At 37.9% G+C, this 22602-nt stretch overlaps 1 protein-coding gene across 6 annotated transcripts in view; it reads left to right on the top strand.

Annotated features, from left to right (window-relative positions):
• The window catches only part of LOC106800079 (sperm-associated antigen 16 protein-like), a 780587-nt gene that overhangs the window by 197754 nt on the left and 560231 nt on the right, over positions 1 to 22602 (top strand). For 2 of the 6 annotated variants that reach the window (XM_087424870.1, XM_087424875.1), the window contains exon 1: positions 10364 to 10560. The exons of 2 other annotated variants lie outside the window; for them this stretch is intronic. In XM_087424870.1, coding sequence (XP_087280996.1) covers positions 10451 to 10560 — 110 coding nt within the window. In that variant the 5' untranslated portion in view covers positions 10364 to 10450. Of the gene's footprint in view, positions 1 to 10350; positions 10561 to 22602 lie in introns of those variants that run through there. 2 more of the 6 variants (XM_087424874.1, XM_087424876.1) reach the window with 2 other exon arrangements.

The raw sequence follows: 22602 nt of genomic DNA, 5'->3' as shown, positions 1-22602 counted from the left end.
AGCAATACAGAGTAACACACATATCCCTCTGCTCAATAAGCAAGATTTGCGTTGTGAAGTTACCTACTCTGGGGCTCTTGGTTTCCATTTTGTAAAAAAAAGATAAAATATCTACCTCACCGGGATGTTAGAAGGGTTTGAGATGTATGTAAAACCTCTAGCCCAGTGCCCGACCCAAGTAAGCCCTGAAAAAGTTATCTATTGTTATTGTTATTATAACTCCAATTTTAGCAGTATATTTTGCCAATCAACCAAAAAGACAACTTAAGTGCTTATATTTCATATTTAGTGTTGGTCATTAAGAGAGGATATAATTTGAATTATAGGTGTAATTGACAAATTTGTACTTCCATTGACCTGATTGGTTAAGATACTTAATCATATAATACTACCCTCCCTCTTGAAATAATGAATCTTGGTAATAACCATTCATGGCAAACTACGGATGTACTGACTCACTCATAGTTTTCATTAGTCAGCACTGAGGTGTGCTGAGGATGTGTTTTTCTCTTAGCATGGAAAAGTACAAGTCAAGTAGTGAACCCTGGTATGCCAATCATTAGTAATTTCAAGATTGCTAATTAGCATCACGTTGAAGTGGTAAGACTATCAGGGTATAATACATTCATTTATGTTAATGAATACTTATTTTATCTTATACAAGAATCACAAATTTCCCCTAGAAGCAAAAAGAGTGAAAGGAACAACTGGAAGCTTTTAATAAAGTGTTCACACATTTAAATGTGTGATTAACTCACTATCATATTACAATCCTTTATTTTAAAGGAAATGATATAATAAAATGAAAAAATACATTGTTTATAAAAAGTAAATATTTTCTTTCTAAATGTAGCTGACATTTCAGTAACCGGAAAAAAAAATATCATGCAAATAATTAGAGATTAATTATAGTCTAAATTCTATGAAATAACTACATACAAAGTAAGAATTTAAAAATGAGAGAAAAAGGAGTAATTATAGAAGTGATGAGTCAGACTTGAGCTCAGATTTGAAGGCTAAGGTACAGGTGGATGGAGGATAGAAATGAAAAACCACCACTTAGAAGACACCATCTCTTTCTCGTTTTTGGAAGAGCATGGGACTGAGGATCAGAAAACCTGAATTTAGAGTTGGTGCTAGGGGCCAGCCCAGTGGCGTAGTGGGTAAGTTTGTGCATTCCACTTCGGCAGCCCGGACTTCACCGGTTCGGATCCCAGGCGCAGACCTACTCACCGCTCATCAAGCCGTGCTGAGGCGGCATCCCACATAGAAGAGCTACAACTCTACGACTATGGAAAATAACTATGTACTGGGGCTTTGGGGATAAAAAAAAAAAAAGAGGAAGATTGACAACAGATGTTAGCACAGGGCCAATCTTCCTCAAAAAAAAAAAAAGATTGCATAAGAGTTGGTGCTAGGTTGAGCAACTTAATATGTATTGTGTGAATCACATTTTCTCATTTGTGAAATGAGAGATTTATAAAAGATGTTTTCCTAACTACTCTACAGTTCTTCAATTCTAAAATTCTAGAGCTTGCTATACAGGGCAGGAAACAGAAGGGAGTGTGCAGACCACATATGTTAGGAACTAGTAGGAAATAGGATTACGTGCAGAGCATGGGCCAAACTATGGCAGCCTTCAGCACCTCGTACTTGGGAGGGGATCACCACCTGCTGCTGAGCACAGAAAGAAGAAAGGGCAGCTCTGAAGACATCAAGATTAAGAAGTGGTTTTGGACAAGGGAGCCAGTGAATATCAAAAGACTAAGAAGGAAGTCAAGTATATGGCAGTACTGGAGAAGCTATGTGAGTAACATGCAGACTGACTCCGATTGTCAGGTCAGAGCGTGTGTCATGATGATCCAAACAGTGGAACTGGGCTCTGTGTGGATATGCCAGAGCTGTGCAGGAAAATCGAGATGTCCAGAGTTTAGTCCAGGAAACTTAACACAGTAAGGGTCAGTACCAATGAGGTATAAAGGAGTATAAACCAAGGACTCAAGCAATAAGCCTGGGGTTCAGAAATGTAGGAAGCCAGGCATGGAAACAATGACCAAGGTACTGATCCGGTATTAATCTACTAAAAAATTGTAACAGAGAGAATCAGCAACAAAACTAACCTCAAGTTTGAACAAAATTCTTCTGAATTAAGGTGCATTTGTAAGTTTTTTCTCAGGTCTTGAACTGGGAATGAGGAGCTCTCAAATTAACTACCATAACTGACTCGTAAGAAGGGTCCTCCATTTGGAGGGATTTTGAAAAGAGTAGCATTCCCGGTCTTTCTCTCCATCCCTCACTTTCTCTTCTCCTATGGATGAAGAGTGACTTATCTGATTGGTAATTTGAGCTCCTTTCTTGCTTTTAATTTTATAATCAAATAAACTCTCTGGACTGCTCTCTCTCATCCAGCAAGCAGCCTGCCCCTGCAGGGATGGCCTGTGGCTGTAGGGGATTAGCCATTCAGTGGGATTCAGTTACTAACTCCAGGGTAAGGTATTAGGAAGCCCTTGTGTCTGCATATCAAAGTCATTTTCTGTAATCTAGGTTTCTCTTTATATCACACTCTTCTGTCCATGTCTCATGTGCTTCTGAAATCCAAGGAAAATATAAGTGTTATTATTGTGCCCTAACCAGCACAAAAGATCAGATTGTCAAATCAGATGCATAAAATCAGACAGCTTACTGAGTGGTCTGAGTGTCAAATTTTACCAATAATTTCAAGGATACAAGCCATCAAGAAACATAGACAAAAAAGGAGGAGGTCTAGAACATGCTATGTGGCTCCTCGGGTCTTTCTTTGCCGCATCAGACGTGCATTCCAACCCAGAGTAATAGTTGAAGTTTCTAGAAAGGTTTGCAGATCACCTTATCTAGCAGGGATTTTTAGGTTCTGAAACATCTGTTTTTTATAGTCAGATTGTTATAGGGCTTATGTGACATTTTACAGGGAGCTGTGCTTCAAAAATCCACAGATTCTAGGTTTGTCTGCAGTAAACAAACCAAATCAGGGACATCCTGCTAAGAGCATTCTACAGCTAAGCACTCTCTTCCTAGTAAATGTCATTAGTTTATTTATGAGGAAATGTTTTATCAACATGTTTACAAGAAGGATACCCCAGGTAATTATCCCTGTGTGTGTCTCTTGGTAATCAGAGAGAGAGAGAACAACCACGAGCCACTGCTTTCACATCTCCCTCCCCAGACCAACTAAATTCCCGCAGACTGGGGTAAGGAGTAGAAGAGTGGGAACAGACATAGTGCAGCTTCTGGCATTAAACCAAACAACTATTGTTACTTGTTATGAGCAGAAGTAGTATAAGAAAACTATTGTCGTGGGAAGAAGAGCCTAGCCAGACATTACAGAAGAGTTTAAGGGTGAGTAAATGGAGACAGATTGACCAGACAGAATGCATGACGTGATGAGTCTGAGCATTATGATAGTGACAAGGACGATGGGGAGAGAGAGGTGAAACCCAAAGGTATTTTAAAGAAAGAAATGGCAGAAAATGATAACTTGAACATTAAGAATAGAATAAAGGTAAAAGCAAAAGGTTCCCCTACAACTTCTGGTGAAGGAGAGGAAACTGAAAGTGGTAAAATAGAAATAAATGGCATATTTGCAGAGTAGGTCAAAGTCATGAAAAAAAGAACCTGAATTTTTCATGAGTGAGAATATATGACAGTCATCCAAAAGGAAGTAAGCCGACGTATTGGAAAAGAACAGGATGAGGGAATATGTGAAAATTTGGGAATTAGAGAAATTTAATAGTTCATTCATTCAGTTAAGACATGCACATTGAACATAAAGCTCTGTGTTATTTCTAGGCATGAGGGATATAGATGTGAATAAAACAGCTACAGAAAATAAAAACAAACAAAAATTGCTGCCCTTCATCATTCAATTCCTATGTGCCTCTCTAACGTGATCACTCACTACTCCCAGACTCGGACCTCGGTGATAGAACCACATTCTGAACTTCATCATTACAGAATGTCCTTTCACGCCCATCCTTTACCAAGAGATCATGTAAGAGACATCTCTTCTTGATCACTTTTACCCTCTGTTGCATATGTCGTCAGTGATCTGTTGATATCCGCTCACCTTTACCCCTTCAGTGAACACCAGCCTTATTTCCAACTGCCAACATGATGGCAAAGAAATCCCTGAGGGCTTCTTTTCACTGCTGAAGTGCCTTTTGCCCACCCCTGTGGCAGTCAAGACGTGATGGGACTTTAAAGCCTGCTGGGAGCAACCCTCAGTCAGTGACTGGCAGCGCTCAGTGTATAAATACTCCACTTCCCTCACCCCTAAGGTTGGATATCTCTGAGGATGTGTCCTACACTGCAGAGGTTCTCCAACAGGGGTACGATCCAGCCCCCCACAGTGGGAGCTGGCTTGATAAGTACCCTTCATTAGCTGCTTTCCTTTCTTGTCTTAGTTGGAACTACTGTAGGCAAGGATAGCTGAACACAACCTTTCCGATCCAAAACATCGTTTACTGAATGTGTTTAGCTTTGGGACTATAGTTAGAGATTATTAGTTTCTTTTTTTTTTTTCTTTTTTTTTTTTTTTTTTTTTTTTTTTTTGCAGTAACATTGGTTTTTAACGTTGTAAAAATTTCAGGTGTACATCATTGTACTTCTATTTCTGCATAGATTACATCATGTTCACCACCAAAATACTAATTACAACCCATCACCACACACATGTACCCAATTATCCCTTTCACCCTCCTCCCTCCCCCTTCCCTCTGGTAACCACCAATCCAATCTCTGTCCCTATGTGTTTGTTTATTGTTGTTATTATCTACTACTTAATGAAGGAAATCATACGGTATTTGACCTTCTCCCTCTGACTTATTTCACTTTGCATCATGCCCTCAATGTCCATCCATGTTGTCACAAATGGCTGGATTTCATCGTTTCTTATGGCTGAGTAGTATTCCATTGTGTATATATACCACAGCTTTTTATCCATTCGTCCCTTGATGGGCACTTAGGTTGCTTCAAGTCTTGGCTATCGTGAATAAGGCTGCAATGAACACAGGGTTGCATGTATCTTTGCAAATTGGTGTTTTCAAGTTCTTTGGATAAATACCCAACAGTGGAATAGCTTGATCATATCGTAGTTCTATCGTTGATTTTGTGAGGAATCTCCATACTGTTTTCCATAGGGGCTGCACCAGGTTGCACTCCCACCAGCAGTGTATGAGAGTTCCCTTCTCTCCACAACCTCTCCAACACATGTTCTTTCCTGTCTTGTTAATTATAGGCATTCTGACGGGCGTGAGGTGATATCTCATTGTAGTTTTGATTTGCATTTCCCTGATAGTTAGTGATTTTGAACATCTTTTCATGTGTCTGTTGGCCATCTGTATATCTTCTTTGGAGAAATGTCTGTTCAGGTCTTTTGCCCATTTTTAATTGGGTTGGTAGTTTTTGTTGTTGAGATGCATGAGTTCTTTATATATTTTGGAGATTAAGCCCTTATCAGATGTATGGTTTGCAAATATCTTCTCCCAATTGTTAGGTTGTCTTTTCGTTTTGTTGATGGTTTCCTTTGCTGTGCAGAAGCTTTTTAGTTTGATGTAGTCCCATTTGTTTATTTTTTCTATTGTTTCTCTTGCCCGGTCAGATGTGGTGTTTGAAAAGATGTTGCTAAGACTGATGTCGAAGAGCGTACTGCCTATGTTTTCTTCTAGAACTTTCACAGTTTCAGGTCTTACATTCAAGTCTTTAATCCGTTTGGAGTTAATTTTTGTGTATGGTGTAAGGTAAGAGTCTACTTTCATTCTTTTGCATATGGCTATCCAGTTTTCCCAACACCATTTGTTGAAGAGACTTTCTTTTCCCCATTGTATGTTCTTGGCTGCTTTGTCAAAGATTAGCTGTCCATAGATGTGTGGGTTTATTTCTGGGCTTTCGATTCTATTCCATTGATCTGTGTGTCTGTTTTTGTGCCAGTACCATGCTGTTTTGGTTACTATAGCTTTGTAGTATATTTTGAAATCAGGGAGTGTGATACCTCCAGCTTTGTTCTTTTTTCTCAGGATTCCTTTAGCTATGCAGGGTCTTTTGTTGTTCCATATAAATTTTAGGATTCTTTGTTCTATTTCTGTGAAAAATGTTGTTGGAACTTTGATAGGGATTGCATTGAATCTATAGATGGCTTTAGGAAGTATGGACATCTTAACTATGTTAATTCTTCCAATCCAAGAGCACGGAATATCTTTCCATTTCTTTGTGTCTTCTTCAATTTCTTTCAGAAATGTTTTATAGTTTTCGGTGTACAGATCTTTCACCTCTTTGGTTAAGTTTATTCCTAGGTATTTTATTCTTTTTGTTGCAATTGTAAATGGGATGGTATTCTTAATTTCTCTTTCTGCTACTTCGTTGTTAGTGTACAGAAATGCAACTGATTTTTGTATGTTGATTTTGTATCCTGCAACTTTACCATATTCGTTTATTACTTCTAAAAGTTTTCTGGTGGATTCTTTAGGGTTTTCTATATATAAAATCATGTCATCTGCAAATAGTGACAGTTTCACTTCTTCCTTTCCAATTTGGATCCCTTTTATTTCTTTCTCTTGCCTGATTGCTCTGGCTAGGACTTCCAATACTATGTTAAATAGGAGTGGTGACAGTGGGCATCCTTGTCTGGTTCCTGTTCTTAGAGGGATAGCTTTCAGTTTTTCACCATTGAGGATGATATTAGCTGTGGGTTTCTCATATATGGTCTTTATTATGTTGAGGTACTTTTCTTCTATACCCATTTTATTCAGAGTTTTTATCATAAATGGATGCTGGATCTTGTCAAATGCTTTCTCTGCATCTATTGAGATGATCATGTGATTTTTGTTCTTCATTTTATTAATGTGGTGTATTACGTTGATTGATTTGCGAATGTTAAACCATCCCTGCATACCTGGAATAAATCCCACTTGATCATGGTGTATAATCTTTTTAACGTATTGTTGTATGCGATTTGCTAGTATTTTGTTGAGGATTTTCGCATCGATATTCATCAGTGATATTGGCCTGTAATTTTCTTTTTTTGTGTTGTCCTTGTCTGGTTTTGGTATCAGGGTAATGTCAGCTTCGTAGAATGAGTTAGGGAGCTTCCCCCCCACCTCAATTTTTTGGAAGAGTTTGAGGAGGATAGGTATTAAGTCTTCTTTGAATGTTTGGTAGACTTCACCAGGGAAGCCGTCTGGTCCTGGACTTTTATTTTTGGGGAGGTTTTTGATTACTGATTCGATCTCCTTACTGGTGATTGGTCTATTCAAATTCTCTACTTCTTCTTGATCCAGTTTTGGAAGGTTGTATGATTCTAAGAATTTATCCATTTCTTCCAGATTGTCGAATTGGTTGGCATATAGTTTTTCATAGTATTCTCTTATAATCTTTTGTATTTCTGAGGTGTCTGTTGTAACCTCTCCTCTTTCATTTCTGATTTTACTTATTTGTGCCTTCTCTCTTTTTCTCTTGGTGAGTCTAGCTAAAGGTTTGTCTATTTTGTTGATCTTTTCAAAGAACCAGCTCTTGGTTTTATTAATTTTTTCTATTGTTTTTTTGTTCTCTATTTCATTTATTTCTGCTCTGATTTTTATTATTTCCCTTCTTCTACTGATTTTGGGCTTTGTTTGTTCTTCTTTTTCCAGTTCCTTTAGGTGCATTGTTAGATTGTTTATTTGAGATTTTTCTTGTTTTTGAGATAGGCCTGTATTGCTATAAACTTCCCTCTTAGAACCGCTTTTGCTGTATCCCATAAATTCTGGCATGTCGTATTTTCATTTTCATTTGTCTCCAGGTATTTTTTGATTTCTTCTTTGATTTCTTCATTAACCCAGTCGTTGTTCAGTAGCATTTTGTTTAATCTCCATGTATTTGTGGCTTTTCTGATTTTCTTCCTATAGTTGATTTCTAGTTTCATACCTTTGTGGTCAGAAAAGATGCTTGGTATTATTTCAATCTTCTTAAATTTATGGAGACTTGTTTTGTGGCCTAATATGTGATCAATCCTGGAGAACGTTCCATGTGCATTTGAAAAGAACGTGTATTCTTCGGTTTTTGGATGGAATGCTCTGTATATATCTACTAGGTCCATCTGTTCTAGTGTGTCGTTTAAGGCCAATGTTTCCTTATTGATCTTCTGTTTGGATGATCTATCCGTTGGTGTAAGTGGAGTGTTAAAGTAACCTACTATTATTGTGTTACTGTCTATTTCTGTTTTTATGTCTGTTAATAATTGCTTTATATATTTAGGTGCACCTACATTGGGTGCGTAGATATTTACAAGTGTTATATCCTCTTGTTGGATTGTTCCCTTGATCATTATGTAATGCCCTTCTTTGTCTCATTTTACAATTTTTGTTTTAAAGTCTATTTTGTCTGATATGAGTACTGCTACCCCAGCTTTCTTTTCATTGCCATTTGCGTGGAGTATCTTTTTCCATCCCTTCACTTTCAGTTTGTGAGTGTCTTTAGGTCTGAAGTGTGTCTCTTGTATGCAGCATATATATGGGTCTTGTTTTTTTATCCAGTCAGCCACCCTATGCCTTTTAATTGGAGCATTTAGTCCATTGACGTTTAAAGTAGCTATTGATAAGTATGTACTTACTGCCTTTTTTTACTTTTTTTTTTTTTCTCAGTGTTTTAGTAGTCCTTCTCTGTTCCTTACTTCTTCTATACAGAATTGATGGTCACTTTAGTTTGACCTCTGTCTGAAAGCTGTACTCTTTAACTACCCTCCTCCCTCCTTTTATGTTTTTGATATCATATCCAACCTCTTTGTTGTGCATTTGTATCCATTACGTTCTGATCGTGCAAATAGATCATTTTTCCTCTTTGTGGTCTTCTCTTTTGCCCTTAAATCAGTCCCTTTAACATTTCTTGTAACACTGGTTTCTTGGTGACAAACTCCTTTAATTTTTGCTTGTCTGGGAAAATTTTGATCTCTCCTTCCATTTTGAGCGATAACCTTGCTGGGTAGAGTATTCTTGGCTGTAAGTTTTTTCCTTTTAGCACTTTAAATATATCATGCCATTCTCTTCTAGCCTGTAAGGTTTCTGCTGAGAAGTCAGCTGATAGCCTTATGGGGTTTCCTTTGTATGTAACTTGACATTCTCTTGCGGCTTTTAGGATTCTCTCTTTATCTTTAATTCTGGACATTTTGATTATGATGTGTCTTGGTGTGGGCCTCTTTGGGTTTATCTTGTTTGGGGCTCTCTGTGCCTCCTGTACCTGGATGTCTGTTTCCTTCCTTAGGTTAGGGAAGTTTTCATCTATTATTTCTTGAAATAGATTCTCTGCCCCCTTGTCTCGCTCTTCTCCTTCCAGGACACCTATAACATGGATGTTAGTGCGCTTGATGTTGTCCCAGAGGTCCCTTAGACTGTCCTCACTCTTTTTAATTCTTTTGTCTTTTACCTGTTCACCTTGGGTAATTTCTTCTAGTCTTTCTTCCAGCTCACAGATCCGTTCTTCTGTATCCTCTACTCTGCTTTTGAGTCCCTCTAATGAGTTTTTCATTTCCAGTATTGTATTCTTCATTTCTGATTGGTTCTTTTTATATCTTCCATTTCTTTGTTGACATTCTCACTGAGTCCATCTATTCTTCTCCCCAGATCAGTGAGCATCCTTAACACTCTTAGTTTGAACTCTCTGTCGGGTAGGTTGCTCATTTCTGTTTCACTAAGTTCCTTTTCTGGGGTTTTGTCCTGTTCCCTTACTTGGAATGTATTCTTTTGCCTCTTCATTTTGCCTCTTTCCCTGTGCTTGTGTCACGTATTAGGTAGGTCAGCTACGTCTCCTGCTCTTGGATAGGTGACCTTATGTAAGTGATGGCTTAGGAGGCTTCCAGTGTGCTTCCCTCAGTTCTCAATGTTCCAGGGGTGACCCCTATGTGGGCTACGTGTATCCTTCTGCTGTGGCCTGTTTGCTCTCCCTGTAGGCACTCAGGGAGGCTGAGTTATGCTCCTGGCCAGCTGTTGTAATGCTCAGCTGCTTGTAGTTGTTGTGGGCCCTTCAGTCTCTTTATCAGGTGTGGGGAGCCCCAGCACAGTTGGCTGCAAGTTCTAATACCACATTTGTGTTGCAGTATTTCTTTTAAGTGAGTAGCCCCCCCCCCCCCACAGTCCTGCCCCGTGTGAGCGCCCCGACCTCCCCAAGTGGACCCAGTCTCTCCACGGCGGGAGCCCCACACACTCTGCCACCGCCCCACACTCTCCACCCGCTCCTTGTGCACACCCTGCCCCGCTCAAGTCAGCTCAGTTGCCAGGCTGCAGAGAATCCAGTCACCCATCTATGCAGGCCCACACGTTGCCTGAGGGCTTGTTGTTGGGTGGAGCTAGTCTCTAGGGTGGGCTGCCTGCCCTGGCTGAGCTGGATTAAATCGGTGCTCTAGCGGGTGGAGCAGACCCTGGGCTAGCAGGCCTCAGGGAGAACTCCAATGGTGTCTGTGTCAGCACGCTCACACCAGGCCACAACAATGGCAGCCGCCAATGTCCCAGTCCCTGGAGAGGTCTCACCCCTCACCGAGATGCACTCAGGGCCTATTAGGTGAGTCTCTTGTCACCGAAGCACTGTGCACCTTTCTTTCTGGTGATTTTAGGATGCTTTCTGGAACGGGTGAGTTTGTGCGCGGGCCCTTTAAGAGCCAGTTTTAGTTTCTTTGTGAACCGGGTTTTCTGGGGGTACTCCCCAATGCTTTAGTAGCAGGCAAAGTCAGATATTATGCCACTGGTCTCAATTGTGCTGGGTCCACAAAATGCCCACAGCGGGGGCGCTCCCTGGCTCAGGACCCCGCGCCTCCAGGGAGGGTGCGTACCTGTGAGCTGCTCCCGGTGGCCGTGAAGCTGGTGGCTTGTGAAGGCGGCGTTTTTCCTCTCCAGAAGGGAGTCTCTGCCTCTTCTACCGCAGTTAGGATTGTCCGTTGTTGCAGGAGTTCCTCTTATCCAGTTTTCAGTTCTGTCTCAGGGGTAATTTTTCCACGAGTAGTTGTAAATTGGCTGTGTCCACGGGAGGAGGTGAGTTCAGAGTCTGCCTACGCCGCCATCTTGACTCCCCCCCAGATTATTAGTTTCTTATTGGAAGGAAAAAAAAAAAAAACCAAGAATTTTAGCTGCGGAAAGCCACTGCAATCAATTTTGGGACAATATGAAAATAAGTTGTGATCTTTGCAGAAATCTGCCCCTGCAGGCACCGCACTGCACTGATCACTAATTGGCATTGGGCATTCACTTTGAAAGTTTCAAGAGCCAGATCTGCAGATGCAGCCGTGTCAAGGATGTCAAGCAGCCGTGACGTGACACTACTCGTGTCAAGACGAGTAGTGAAAGGTACTTGGTGTCACGAGTGTGATCACACTCATATAGGTTATTTGAAAACGCCGAATGCTGCTGGAGGAGCTGATGAATGTGACAAAGTTGGAGCTCTTTAGAGGGAAATGAGGAGTCTAAATGTCAGAGGCAAATGCCAGATTGTTTGGTTCTAATTCACGCCTTGCAATTTAAGGATTCTCAAAAGATGGTTAATGATACATACATGCATTAGACATGTATAGACATCCTGCTCTGCAAGTATAAATTTCAGCCTGTAATCAAGGAAGAATTTTACCTTTGGAAAAGTTTATGAACATTTTCGTGCATTCAATCTTGATACCAATCATAGTCTTTAAAGTTGTTTTGTTATGAATCTGACATTATCAAATCACTATCCTAGACTTCTCAGGACATAAAGAACATCTATTGAAATTTAAAACAAATTTGCTTGCCGGACATGCCTAGAGGAAATAAGTCCTTAGATTTCATATTATGTAGAAATGTCAGTGTTCTAGCCAGTTTCATTCATTGATTCATTCAATCAGTCATTTATGCCAGGCACTAGAAATGGAGCAATGACTGAAATATAAGTACAAAAACACCAGCCTCCATGGAGATCAATTCTATAGGAGAAATTGGCAGTTAGAAAAAAATTAAGGGCCAGCCCCGGTGGCCTAGTGGTTAAGTTCGGCATGCTCTGCTTCAGTGGCCCGGGTTTAGTTCCCAGGGAGGAACGTACACCACCCGTCTATCAGTAGCCATGCTGTGATGGTGGCTCACATACAAAATAGAGGAAGATTGGCAACAGATATTAGCTCAGGGCAAATCTTCCTCAGCCCAAAAAAAAAGTTAAAAAAATAATATAGATGGGGACAAGTGCTATGGGGAAAAATATATAAATCAAGAGAGTGTAACAGGGCATGGTGAGGTGGGTTTGGAGACTTGAAGCAATTTTAAATAAAGTGATCAGGGAAAAACTCACCAAGAAGATGATTCAGCAAAAACAGGAAGGGGATGAGAGAGTGAGCGATGCCAGTATCTGTCATAAGAGCATATCAAGCGGAGGGAACACCTGATGCAAAGGCAGTAATGTAGAAATGTTTCTGCACAGCCACCAAGTCAGTGCTGCATGGAGAGGAATGAATGAGACGAGGAATAATGGGAGACATGGCGAGAGAGGTAGTGATGGGCCTGATCATATAGGGCCCTGAGAACCATTCTAAGGACTTGAGTCTTAATGTGAGCTCTGTGGGAAACCATTGGAGGATTCTGAGCAAAGGAGTGACATGAATTGACATATTTTAGTATCATCAATCTGGCTAACGTGTTAAGAATAGGAATAGAGTGTATTATGTAGTCAGATTGGGCAAATGGCTTAAAAAAATCATCTGCAAGTCACAGTGGCTTAACATGATAAGAATTGTTTTGTTTTTTTCTTATACATATAACTAACTGAATATGAGCTTTTGGCAGAGAATAGATCTGCTCCAAGTAGTCATTGAGCGACTCAGGCTTGTGTATCTTGTGGCTCCCTCACAGCCCCTCAGAGTGTCTGCTGCCTCCTTCTACCTCTCTGGCACTCAGTGGAAGAAAGGAGAGCCCTTGAGAAGCAGTGCGTATTATTTCCACCAATAATTCACCTGCCAGAACTCCATCACATTGCTGTACCGTAGCACAGTAGGCTAGGAAATGCTGTCTAAATCTGTGTTCAGGAGGAAAAAGAAGTGGGTTTTGGAGAACAGATTATAGTCTCTGCTATAGGGAACAAGGCAGAAACAGGGAAACTACTTAGGAGGTTGTTGCTTTCGTCCAAGAGAGATGATGGCAGCCTGGAACGCAGTGATGGCAGTGGATATAGGGAGGATGATGCACTGAAGAATTTCCCCAACTCCTTTTTCTTTTTTTGGCAGAGCAGAGGCAATATTAATAAATTCTATGTGAAAAATTTTTCAGAGATCAAATATGATTGGGAAATGCTAGATTTCTCTACAGAAGATTTCTTGCAACTTTCATTAAGCTTAAGGGCTTTTGTTTTTTTGTTTTTTTGTTGCTTAAGGATAAATGTAATAGACAATTGTTTGAAAGAATTCTTCAAGAATTTTTTTAATAGACCATATCACATAGCTAGTATTCCATAGAATATTCTTTGGGAAGAGAAATAAATTATTGGTTAGAATACAAGGGTTTGGCCTTTGACACGTACTTCCTGCATGACTTTAGGTGACTCTTTACCCTCTTTGAAATTTACTGTCTTTGATTCTGAAATGGACATTCTACTGCTTAGACTGGTCTCCTTACAGGGTTATGCAAACAAATAAAATATTATACATGCAAGCACTGTTAAGCATAAATGAGTGTTATTATAAGGCTTGCTATAGCTAAGAAAGAGCAGAGCACATGGAGATGCAGAACTAAGATAAACAAGTCTTTACTGTGAGGATTTACATTAATCTGGCTAGATGTTGGGCTGTGTTTAATGTTTGATGCAGCAATAGGTACTAGAGTCTTCAAATTCCTCTTGTGTCTTTTTTTTTTTTCTTGTCTTGAATTTTGACTTTTCTAAGTACTTCTCCTCAGAGTGAGTATGTGGCTTGTAGCTCGTTCAGCTCTAATCCACTATTATAATACTGGACCTCTTGTTGGTGTGATGATAATGCATGGAGAAGGGAGACGATTCTATAATCTTTGGATTAAATCTGTTTTCATGTGGGTTTGTGTTTTGGGGATGTAACCTTCACAAGAATATTTTTTCCCCCAACCCCCTACTCCCTTCCCTGGCTACAGTATTCCAATCTATATCCTTGAAGACCTGACTCCTCATGACTATGCCCCCCATCCTTTGGTGAGACAAGAAGGATGGAAGAGGTTGGAATGGGAGGAATTTCCTTCCTCCTGTTGGGTTAAGGGTCTGGGAAAGTATTTTTCCCCAGAGAATAAGCCTGGGTGTATTTCACGATGAGTATTTCTTTACTCTCCCTCCCAGAGTCATAAAGGCATCTTTCTTGGATCTTCACTGTGAGAATATAGTGGGGATCTTGGAAGTAAAGCCAAAGAAATTGTAAAGGCATCTGCAGGACTATGGCTCCCAGAAGTTTCTCACTCTCAAGGTAGTCCATACTTATCCTCCAGAAATTCATCAACATTTCCATTTATGTGTTTTTTTAAATCAATTTTTGGCTCCAGTGGCTTCTGTCCCAGGTGAGATCTTGGTTGTGTTTCTCTAGATGAGCCTGTGTTCACAGGTGTAAGAGTGGTGGTTTGTCTTATTACTTCGGTTCTCTTATGGGTCCAAGAAAAGTTACTGATTTTCAGTTTGTCCAACTTTTTCTTGTTGAAGGAGGAATGATGACTTGTAAGCTCTTTATCTAACAGAGATGAAACCAGAAGTCCTTTATTCCTTTTTGTAGCCACCATTGTCTTCCATGTTTTGGGAATGGGTCTCTAGAGAAAGAAAGGAGTCCCTTACCAGTCCTGAGATTTACTAGGGATAGAAGTTAATATGAGATCAGGACTTAGCATGATTCTCTGTGATTGTAACTTCTGTCGCTTCACTGTCTAAATTTTGGGGGGAATCTAGTTTAGGCCTACATTTTTTTTTTTTTTTTTTTTTGCTGAGGAAGATCCACCCTGAGCTAACATCTGTCGCCAATCTTCCTCTATTTTGTATGTGGGTTGCAGACAGCATGGCTGATGAGTGGTGTAGGTCCGTGCCCAGGATCCGAACCCATGAACCTGAGCCGCCAAAGCAGAGCATGCCAAACTTAACCACCATGCCACCAGGCCCGCCCCTAGGCCTACATTTTTGACTTACACACTTATGCACCTGATTGTCTAACAGATTATCTAAAAGTAAGGTTATTTAGGCTATCTAACAGTTTTCCTTCTTGACTGAGCAATGAGAGTGGAGGATTGCAAGGATTATAAAAGAAAATTGGCCATGAATAAGACCCAACAAGCAAAGAGAAGAAATGCTAAATGAAAACCTCCATTGACCTTCAATTCTAACATATTAAGTTCAGTTCTTAGCTGTTAGATATCTATTCTTAGAAGTGAGAAATTAACACTCACTCCCTTCCTCCAACCAAGATCCTTGAGACATTTCTTTTAACTGAACCACCAACAAAAACAAAGCTATGGGGGCCGGCCCTGTGGCTTGGCGGTTAGGTGTGCGCGCTCCGCTACTGGTGGCCTGGGTTCAGATCCCGGGTGCGCACGACACACCACTTGTCCATCCATGCTGAGGCGGCATCCCACATACAGCAACTAGAAGGATGTGCAACTATGACATACAACTATCTACTGGGGCTTTGGGGAGAAAAAGAAAAAAAAAAGGAGGAGAATTGGCAATAGATGTTAGCTCAGGGCCGGTCTTCCTCAGCAAAAAGAGGAGGATTGGCATGGATGTTAGCTCAGGCCTGATCTTCCTCACAAAACAAACAAACAAACAAAAAAAACAAAGGTATAATAGAGATAAATTGTACAAAAATTAAATATTTTCCCTTCGAAAAAAATGAAATATATAAAATGTGCAAAATATACTACTAAATATAGACATGTTTTTGAAAAATACTAGAAATCATATGCTTGCAGTATAAAATTGTAACTTTACAGATTTTAGAGAATCATAAAGTTTCAGAGTTATAAGAGATCTTAAAGGTCAGTTTATTTTATAAATTTAAATCATTGGTTTTATCCAAGTTTCAATAAAGGGGTTGTATGCAAAAAAAATAGGTATGTAACTGATTCTTTTTTCTCATTCTTTCATTTTATGTGGATTTGGACATGAATTTTTGGTGTGAATATGCATTTCTTCAGTTTTCAGTATCATTATAAGGCAGACAATGTGCTATTGATTTGTTCAAATAATTTTTAAATCTCTGGAAAAGTAACATTTAATCCAGTATTTGTTGATAATCAAATTAAGTAAAATAAAATGATTGATTTGTATTACACATGCTGTTAAAATTATGCATCTCCATTCCCTATTTGAATGTCTCAAACCTTTTTTTCATTATTCCTCCACAGTACCTCTCAAGATATTTTTTTCTAACTAATCATTCCATCTCCCATGGAATTTTATTACTACTACAGATATACTCTATATTTATGTACTGCAGGCTTTGGGAGGTCCAAAAACCATTGTAATACCTAAAATTTTCATTCCCTCTCCATGAACCAACTTTCATCCCCTTGGGCATGCTATTGTCCTGGTTGAGAGTACATAGCCTATTTCATTAATATAATAGTTATCATTCATCAAGCACCTAACAAAATGTGTGAGTGCAGGCTCTAGAGTCAAACTGTTTGTGTTAGTATCGTAGCTTAACTATTTAAAAGATGTGATCGTAAATGATTTATTAAATCAATATTCCTCAGTTTTCTCAATTTAAAATGAAAATAAGAGCACCTAAATTTGTTAAAGTAATGCTGACTACTGTAACAAAACCCCCAAATGTATGATGTTTCCAATACGACAGAAGTGTATTTCTCACTGCTGTGAGTTCGAAGAGGAGTGTTCTGAGTGTCAGCGCTATTCTGGGTGCTGGTTTCTTCCATCATGGGCTCCACCAACTCTAAGCCCAGACATAGCTTCCAAGGTTGCCTTGGGTGTTGATATCCAGCTGTCAGTCAAGAGAAGGTAATTGAGAATTGTCCATGGGCTGTCTTTATGGGCCAGCGTGGAAGTGGGACACTACCTCTGTCCACATTCTACTGACTGGAACTCAGTCCTATGACCACATCTACCTGCTAGGGAAGCTGGGAAATATGCTCCATCTCTGTGTTAAAGGAAAAGAGGAGAAGAATTTGATTAACAGCTAGTCAATCTTTGCTACGGCAGCTGTGTTACAGCATTGTGAGAATTACTAAGCTATTTGAAAGATACACGATGCTTAGAAGAGTCTAGTACTGTAACTAGGTTCTTTATAGGGATGTTTTGAGGATTACAGATGGGGTATAGAAAGTTAAGTTTAAATGTCATCTTATGCAGATGAGGAAATTGAGATTTATAGATTAATCTACAAATTGATAACTTGTTCAATGTCACTAAGGTAGAATTTGAGCCCAGGTTAATCAAAATTTTAAAACCTGTGTTTGTTTGCTTTTTTTCTCACTACACTGCACTTACTCCACTCAATAATTTAATTAGTTACTTTTTTTTTCCTAAAGGGCACGCTCATTATTGTATTTTCACTGATAAATCAAAGATTCTTTAATAAAGTGACATAAATAATTAGACCACTTTATAATGTGCTTTGGAATATCATAATAAAGATAAAGATGATGGCTTCAATTCTTGACTTATTAATTGCTGTAGGTACAATTTTTAACAAGATAACAATTGCAGAAAGTGTGTTTCAGGGAGATGAATAAAAATTAGTCATTTTTAAAAAATGGAGATCTTAGTACCGAATTAAGAAAATTTCTCTGAGGATATAGAAATTAATCAAACTGAGGTAAACATATGTTTAAAAATTCTGTTGATCTTTTTAACAGATATTATTAGGAGCCCTATAAAAATAGCCAACATTTTATCAGTTTCTGGATTTATTCACTGTGTCATCAAGATGACATCTTATTATAGATTTATATCTATTCATTATTTTTCTATAGCAATTCTGTGAATTGTGACAATTTTATAGCTGGTAACTTTTTAGAAAAATTATGGTACAACAAAACTGTTAAAGAATACAAGAGAGTAGGAAGAAAAAAAAAACTATACCTTAATAGTGCTCTATTCTTGTTTGCTCTTTTACTAGTTTTCTTCATGTAATACATGTTTTCCATGTCTGCAATTATGGCAAACTTACCTCTTTATATTCTTTGTTATTTCCTAGTAGAATTCTATATTTCTATGGGGTCTTTAAAATGATCATTTTTAATGGCTTCAGAACATTCCGTTATGCTGTTGTATCATTGGTCACATTTAACCATTTCAACAATAACAACTTTTTATTTTCTTATTACTTATTCTTGTGTGCAGACTTTCTTCTCAGCATGGGTAAACATAGGTTGAGAAGTTATTTTCAATTCGTGTCAGCATGACGTTTTGGCTCAACTCGTTCTCTATTCCTCCCAAATATGGCTGCCTATCTTTATTATCTTAATTTCTGCTTCTTTCTCTTCTTAGCTTTAATTGTCAGTTGTTCGCTGAGTTTCTTGAGTGATTCTCCCCATCGTAGTTTTAAGTAAGTCTGTTCTCTTTCCAAACACTCTCCCTCAACCTTAGCATTCAAATAATGTCCTTTTTTTAATAGTGCAAGATCATCTGAATTGCACTGGTCGTGATTTCATTGCCTGTAAATTGATTACATTCCAGAATCTCTTTATTTAACATTTTGTAGAGCTATTAGAGTTAAGTATGACGTGTTATAGAACATGTAATAAATAGAACATATAAAGATGACAACTGATATACCTGTGATAAATTTTTCACATTCCTTCAACTATAATACATATAAAGATAAAAAAATAGTTTATTTTTAGGAGGTAATTTCATAACAGTGTTAAAATAATATTCTTGGCATATGAAAAATCCGGTGTTGGGAATTATCACTATAGAGTTTTAAATATTAGAAAGTGTGGGCTATATATCAGAACCTTAGTACTTACCTCAAGGTAGAGATGCCATAAAACATTGATCTTAAAGCTTTAAAATATTCACCATTGACTTCTGGTATTAGTTTACTATTTATTATTATTATTATTATAAGTTTGACACAGCTAAAATTTTACTTTATGAAAAATATGGTAGTTATAATGCTGTTCACCAATTATTTGCAATTCTCCCTTTTCTGGGCATATGGTAGGACTATCCATTTGGGCCCCCTTGTTAGTGAGGTAGGGCTAACAGACAGGTTTTGGCCAGTGAATTTTGAACAGAAGTAGCCTGTACCACTTCTGGTCAGATTTCATTGGCAGCGCAAGATTCCCTGGAATTCATTTTCCCTCTGACACCACAGCTCCTTTTGTTGTAGAGAATGGCTGCTCTGTCAACGTTGCTCTTGATGAACTTGAGGACCATCAAGAAATGAACCTTTGTTGATTTAAACCACCGTGATCTGGGGATTGTTTGTTATTGCAACATAACCAATCATCTGCTCATTACAGGAAAGTCAGTTCTTGGTTGTGTTTGAATACATATCTTTTGTTTATCTAATTAGTCCTAGTAGCACTTTATGCTAAACGATTAATGAAGAGTTCTGATTTAAAATTATTGATTTCTTTCCTCTGTAATTTTAGTGGGAAAGGACGGTTTATTTAATTTGCCCCCCTATGACTTATTCTCCAACAAGTTAATTTATAGCTACTTATTTTATAATGTAGGTTTCATTACTTTTATACATTACAGAAGTAAACGTCTTTTCTGCATAGCAATATTTCATTTGCAGAATAAATGTTGGTTAAATAAATTAATGAATGCACTCTTATTGCTTTATTTTTTCTATTCTTTCTTTTCTATGTGCCATTTATCTTTTAGTTGAACTTTATAGATATCCACAAGTTTATCAGGAATTCTTTATAAACTAATCTATAATTGATTCCTCTGTGAGAATATCTCAGGTGTGTATTTTATAAGGGAGCATATTTTGACATATTATTCCTGGGAAAATGTGTTTTGACACTGTGTTATAGTGTGTACTCATTTGATATATCTACATATTCCTTAACACGTTAAAAATAATTGGGATTTATGTTAATATATTTGAATTTCAAATGCACTTGGAAGATCTTGCTTTTTAGGGCAAGATTACTATGAATTCTTTCAGAGAACCAAGATTTATTTTATCCTTATTAATAATTAAGATTTTATAAAATGACTTTCCCTAGAGTGAAAAATCAGCATCATATTTATCCTCAAACTAAATTTAATGTCAGCATTAAATTTATCTTCTTGTTAGATGAGAGTTGTAGCTGTAAGATAATTTATAATTATAAATTATTTCCAATAATTTCTCCTGAGTAAGAGTTAAGAGTGGTAAAATAATCAATATAACCTCTATTTTGAGGTTTAAACATTTGATTCAGGGAGTATACAATCTAAGGTAGAGGCTACATTAGTTGAATGAAGGTTCTGTAACAAAGAAGCTGTAAACAAAGATTGATATCTTATGAAATTTGAGGGCTTTGGTAGCAGAAAAGTCCTGAAAGGAACAGCAGCCCACTACCAAAAAGAGGTGAGTCAAACAAGTGCCTGTGGATAGAGCCAAGTGTCTTTTTAAGCAGTCAATTTTAAGTATTTTGGAAAAGATTGTGATATAAGCACAGGCCTTCAATATTTGCCTCCCTCTGATCATACTGACTGAAATGATACAAGGAAAATGAATAAGCGTGGGAGAGTACCCGCATCTGCATGGAGTATGTGCCACAGACTTTTACTATATACAGAAAATATAGACTATTTAATATGAAAATACCACGGGTAACTCACTAACCTCCTTAATGAGAAAGCTGTGGAAAAGTCAGCAAGCCGAAAGGAAAAGTAAGTGTTGGCTGAATACCTAAGAGTGTGGAGTAAGACGTGGGACCTGAAGGTGAGGATAGGCTGTGGGCTGAACGAGGCCCATCACCTGGAATTCGTTTCACCATCATGTATGTACAACACTGTAATCATACCCGTCAGGGATTGCTGAGGCGATAGATAACGTTTTCAAAAAAACTGAAACAGAACGTGCCGACTCTTTAAATATTCTAAAAAGTTTCTCAAAAGTATATTTTACCATGATATGAGTTTCAAAACGTTGGGGAATTTTAGGTATGAAACAGCACATACTGAGTGTTAAGCCACTCAAATATTGATTTAATACCCCATAACTTTAATTAATACAGTAATCAAAAGAAGTGAAAATATAATAAATGTTTATTAAAGAAAAAGCTTATTACTGTTTGTTAAAGATAAGGGAGGAATAAAATACAGTAAAAATCTGAACGAAATCAATATGATATAAGTGTGTATCTACAGGCACTATTTTAAACATTTTATATGTATAAGCTTATTTAATCATCACAACAATTCTATTTATTATTATTTCCATTTTAAAAATCAAAGAACATGTCTACAAGAAACCACTTTAAATATGCAGACACATATAGATTAAAAGTAAACGATGGGGGCCGGCTTGGTGGCATAGTGGTTAAGTTTGCAGGCTCTGCTCTGGCGGCCTGGGGTTTGCAGGTTTGGATTCTGGGCGCGGACCTGCACACCACTTACCAAGACATGCTGTGGCAGGAGTCCCACATAGAATGGAGGAATATGGGCACAGATGTTAGCTCAGTGCCAATCTTCCTCAGCAAAAAGAAGAGGATTGGCAACAGATGTTAGCTCAGGGCTAATCTTCCTCACCAAAAAAAAAAAAAAAGTAAATGGATGGATAAAAATATACCGTGTTAGCACTAATCTAAAGAAAGCATTAGTAGTTATATTAATTTCAGACAGAGAAGACTTCAAAGTAAGGAAAGTTATAAGGGATAAAGAAAGGGATTATCTAATGATAAAGGGCTCAATTCTCCAAGAAGATATAATTCTTAACATGCAAATGCTTAACATCAAAGCATCAAACTACATGAGGTAAAAACTGACAGAACCACAAGGAGAATTAGATGCATCCACTATCATAATTGCAGAGGTCAACACCCCTCTATTAAAAATGAGCAGATCCAGCAGGCAGAAAATCAATAAGGATATAGTTGAACTCAGCAACACCATCAATCAACTGGATATAATTGACATCTATGGACTATTTTATCCAACAACAGTAGAACTCACATTTTTTCTCAAGCTCACATGGAATATTCACCAAAATAGATCACATTCTTGGCCATAAAATACATCCTAACAAATTTAATAGAATAGAAATCATACAATGTCTGCTCTTAGATCACAATGGAATTATACTAGAAATCGATAACAGAAAGATAGCTTGAAAATCCCAAAATATGTGGATTTTAAACAATACACTTCTAAATAGCCCATGAGTCAAAGAATAAATCTCAGGAGAAATTAAAAAATAGTTTGAACAAAATGAAAATGATAATACAACTTATCAAAAATTGTGAGATGCAGCAAAAGTGGTGCTTAAAGGGAAATTTAGAGCATTGAATGCACATACTAGAAAAGAAGAAAGGTATAAAATTAATGTTTCCACATTAGGAAACTAGAAAAAGAAGAGCAAATTAAATCCAAAGTAAGCAGAAGAAAAAATAATAATTGGCACAGAAATCAATAAAATTGAAAACACAAAATCAATAGAAAAAAATCAATGAAATCAAAAGCTAGATCTTG

Source organism: Ceratotherium simum, chromosome 37 (genome assembly GCF_057802395.1).
Source record: "Ceratotherium simum simum isolate JZ-2026a chromosome 37, ASM5780239v1, whole genome shotgun sequence".
Lineage (NCBI taxonomy): Eukaryota > Metazoa > Chordata > Mammalia > Perissodactyla > Rhinocerotidae > Ceratotherium > Ceratotherium simum.
Note: the sequence above shows the minus strand (reverse complement) of the source record. Positions and strands in the feature narration are given on the sequence as shown.